This window comes from Nannospalax galili, unplaced genomic scaffold (genome assembly GCF_000622305.1).
Source record: "Nannospalax galili isolate Female #2095 unplaced genomic scaffold, S.galili_v1.0 scaffold265, whole genome shotgun sequence".
NCBI lineage: Eukaryota > Metazoa > Chordata > Mammalia > Rodentia > Spalacidae > Nannospalax > Nannospalax galili.
In genome coordinates, this window is record NW_008353747.1 from 1,383,838 (window position 1) to 1,387,297 (window position 3,460).

Below are 3,460 nucleotides of genomic sequence, written 5' to 3' on the forward strand. Positions count from 1 at the left end.
TAATTGTGTGCATCTATGTGCAGGCATATGTACATGTGAGTGCAGGTACCTGCAAGTCCAGAAGAGGGCATCAGGTCTCCTGGAGCTGGATTTACAGGCAGTTGTGAGCTGCCTGACATGGGTGCTGGGAACCAAATTCAGGTCCTCTGCAAGAGCAGTACTCACTCTTAACCATTTGGCTATCTCAACAGTTCCCTTTATCCTTAAGATCTGGTAAACCTAGCCTGGTGGTATGTGACTATAATTCCAATTCTTGGAGGCTGAGGCAGGAGGATTTGAGTTCACAGCTAGCCTGGGCTACACAATGAGACCCTGTCTCAAAAATAAATCAAAACCAGCCAGGCGTGGTGGCGCCTGCCTTTAATCCCAGCACTCGGGAGGCAGAGGCAGGTGGATCTCTGTGAGTTCAAAGTCAGCCTGGTCTACATAGTGAGTTCCAGGACAGCTGGGGCTATAGGGAGACCCTATCTCAAAAAGACCAAAAAAATTAAAATAAAATAAAAAAATAAATCAAAACCAAAAAAACTGTGATTTTCTTTTTCTATTGACCCAGAAACATATTTAAAGTTTGACCAGAGACATATTTAAAGTTCAGAGACTACTACTTTACTCATTGTCAGTTCATACACTCAAACATAATTTTAAATCTAGGTTCTCCATATGAGAGAAAACATGCAATATTTATCTAAGTTGTAATTTCTTTGTGTGTGTGCATGCACACATGTGCAAGCATGTGTCTGGGAATTGAACCCAGGTTTCTGAGCATGCTAGGTAAGCATTGTATATATGTGTATATGTGTGTGTCTAAGAATTGAAGCCAGGTTTCTGAACGTGCTGGGTAAGCACTCTACCTGTGCGCTACATCCCAGAAATTCCACTATTAAGTAGACTACCTGGTGATTCTTCATTTCTTCTTCTCTCCTCTGCTGAAGCTGCTTTAATTGCACCTGAAGCTGGTTCTCCACCTGCCTCTGCTTGTCCAGGACTTCTTGGTAGCGTTCCTTCAAGAGGGTTCTCTCAGTCATCATTTTGTCCTGTTGAGAACAGCAGAAAAAAGTGTCTTTCCCAGTATAATCACAGGGAACATTCACAAAGTGTCTGAGGGTTTTGTTGTTACTCTTTTGTGAGACAGGATCTCATGTAGCCCAGGCTGGTCTCAAACTCATGATGTTCTTGAGGATGATCTTGGACTTCTGATTCTGCCTCCACCTCCTGTATACTAAGCTTGCAGTAGTGTACCACCATACCCAGTTTATGGGGTGCTGTAGATTGAACCCACACCTTCATGCATGCTAGGCAAGCACTCTACCAACTAAGCTATAACCCTAACCTGTATCTTAGGTGTGGCTGCACAGTCCAATACAATAGCTACTAGCTATTATATAACTTTAAGTTAATGAAAATATGATATAGGACTGGAGAGATGGCTCAGAGGTTAAGAGCATTGGCAGAGGACTTGGGTTGGGTTCCCAGCACTCACAGAGCAGCTAGCAACTATTGTAACTCCAGTTTCAGGGGATCTGATGCCCTCACCTGGCTTGCATGGGCACTATACAACATACATGCAAGGAACACACTCATACACATAAAATAAATTTAAAAAAATTTTAAAGATAATGTAATAGAAGCAAACAAAACCTTAGGCAGAGAGCATTTATCTTTGTTAAAATAGTCTCCTTGAGCTAGTGAGAAGGTACAGAAGTTAAAGAGCTTGCCATTTAAACCTGATGACTTGAGTTCAATCCCTAGAGCCCACGTAAAGGAGAAGGCTAGAGAGGCAGCTCAGTGGCTAAGAGTTCATACTACTTTTGTAGTGGATCCAAGTTTGGTTCCCAGCATCCACAACCACCTATAACTCCAGCTCCAAGGGATCCAGTATCTCTGGCCTCCAAGGGCATCTGCACTCACATATACATAGATACACACCAATACACATAATTAAAAATAAATCTTAAAAAAAAGATAACCAGGTGTGGTGGCACATGCCTTTAGTCCCAGCACTTGGGAGGCAGAGGCAGGCGTATCTCTGATCTCTGTGAGTTCAAGGCCAGCCTGGTCTACATAGTGAGTTTCAGGCCATCTGGGGCTACAGGGAGATCCTGTCTCAAAAAGACCAAGGGTTTTGTTTTAATTTTATGTGCATGAGTGTTTTGCATACATGTAACTGCACCCATGTGTACAATACCTGCAGAGGCCAGAAAAGGATGCTGGATCCCCTGGAACAGGAGTTACAGATACTATTTAGTTGTGGGTGTTGGGAACTGAACCGAGGTTCTCTGTAAGAGCAGTCAATGCTCTCTACTAAGCAATCTCTCCAGCCCACTCCCCTTTTTTTGAGACAAGGTCTTACTATGTAGGCCTGGCAGACCTGAAATTTGCTATGTAGACCAGGCTGGCCTTGAACTCACAGATTCCTCCTGCTTTTGCCTCCTGAGTTCTGGGATTAAAGGCATGTGCCACCACGACCAGCTTTTTTTGTTGTTGTTTTTGAGACAGGCTCTCATTGTAATCTCACTGGTCTCAAACTCAGCCAAAGCTGGCCCAGAATTTCTGATCCTCCTTCCTCCACTTCCTAAGTGTCTAAGTTTTTTTTGTTTTGTTTTTTTTATTTTTATTTTATGTGTATGAGTATATTGCCTACATGTAAGTGCACCCATGTCATGCAATGCCTACAGTGGTCAGAAGGGGAGTCTCCTAGAACTGGAGTTATGAACAGTTGTTAGCTGCCATGTGGGTGCTGGGAAACAAATCTGGGTCCTCTGCAAGAGCAGCCAGTGCTCTTAACCGCTGCACTATCTTTCCAGCCCCTATGTAAGTTTTAAAAACCACTACAAGCAGGTAACAGTTCTGTTTCCACCTTTCCTGTCATTTCCTTTCAGTGCACTGAGTAAACGTGCCTTTCTCAGAAAAGAAAAACCAAACAAGCAAATAACTTCAAAGAAAGATTCTATATCAAAAAACAAACTTGGGCTAAGGACTTACCTTAGTTGGTAAAGTACTTGCCTAGCATGCACAAAACCCTGGGTTCAATCCCCAATAGCATAAAACTAGGAGTGGTAGTGCACATGAGTAATGCCAATACTCAGGAGGCAGAGTCTAGCCTCCATTAAGTAGTCCACCTATGCAATGTGAGACCTTGTCACAAAAATAAACAAAAACAGAGGCTGAAGCAGCTTTTGCAGAGGACTCAGATTTGGTTCCCAGCACCCACAATGGCAGCTAACAAATGTCTGTAACTCTAGTTCCAGTGACTCTGATGCCCCCTCTGACCTCCTTGGGTACTGCATGCACATGGTGCACTTACATGCACATAAAATACACACATAAAATTAAAAAAAAAGCCAGGCGTGGTGGCACACGCCTTTAATCCCAGCACTCAGGAGCCAGAGGCAGGCAGATCTCTGTGAGTTCAAGGCCAGCCTGGTCCAGTTCCAGGCCAGCTGGGGCATCCTGTCTCAAA

The 3,460-nt window shown here is 43.6% G+C and overlaps 1 protein-coding gene across 1 annotated transcript in view; it reads right to left on the reverse strand.

Annotated features, from left to right (window-relative positions):
- The window catches only part of Rnf214 (ring finger protein 214), a 40,136-nt gene that overhangs the window by 29,144 nt on the left and 7,532 nt on the right, over nucleotides 1–3,460 (reverse strand). The window contains exon 4 of the mRNA XM_008850921.3: nucleotides 894–1,034. Coding sequence (XP_008849143.1) covers nucleotides 894–1,034 — 141 coding nt within the window. The remainder of the gene's footprint in view (nucleotides 1–893; nucleotides 1,035–3,460) is intronic.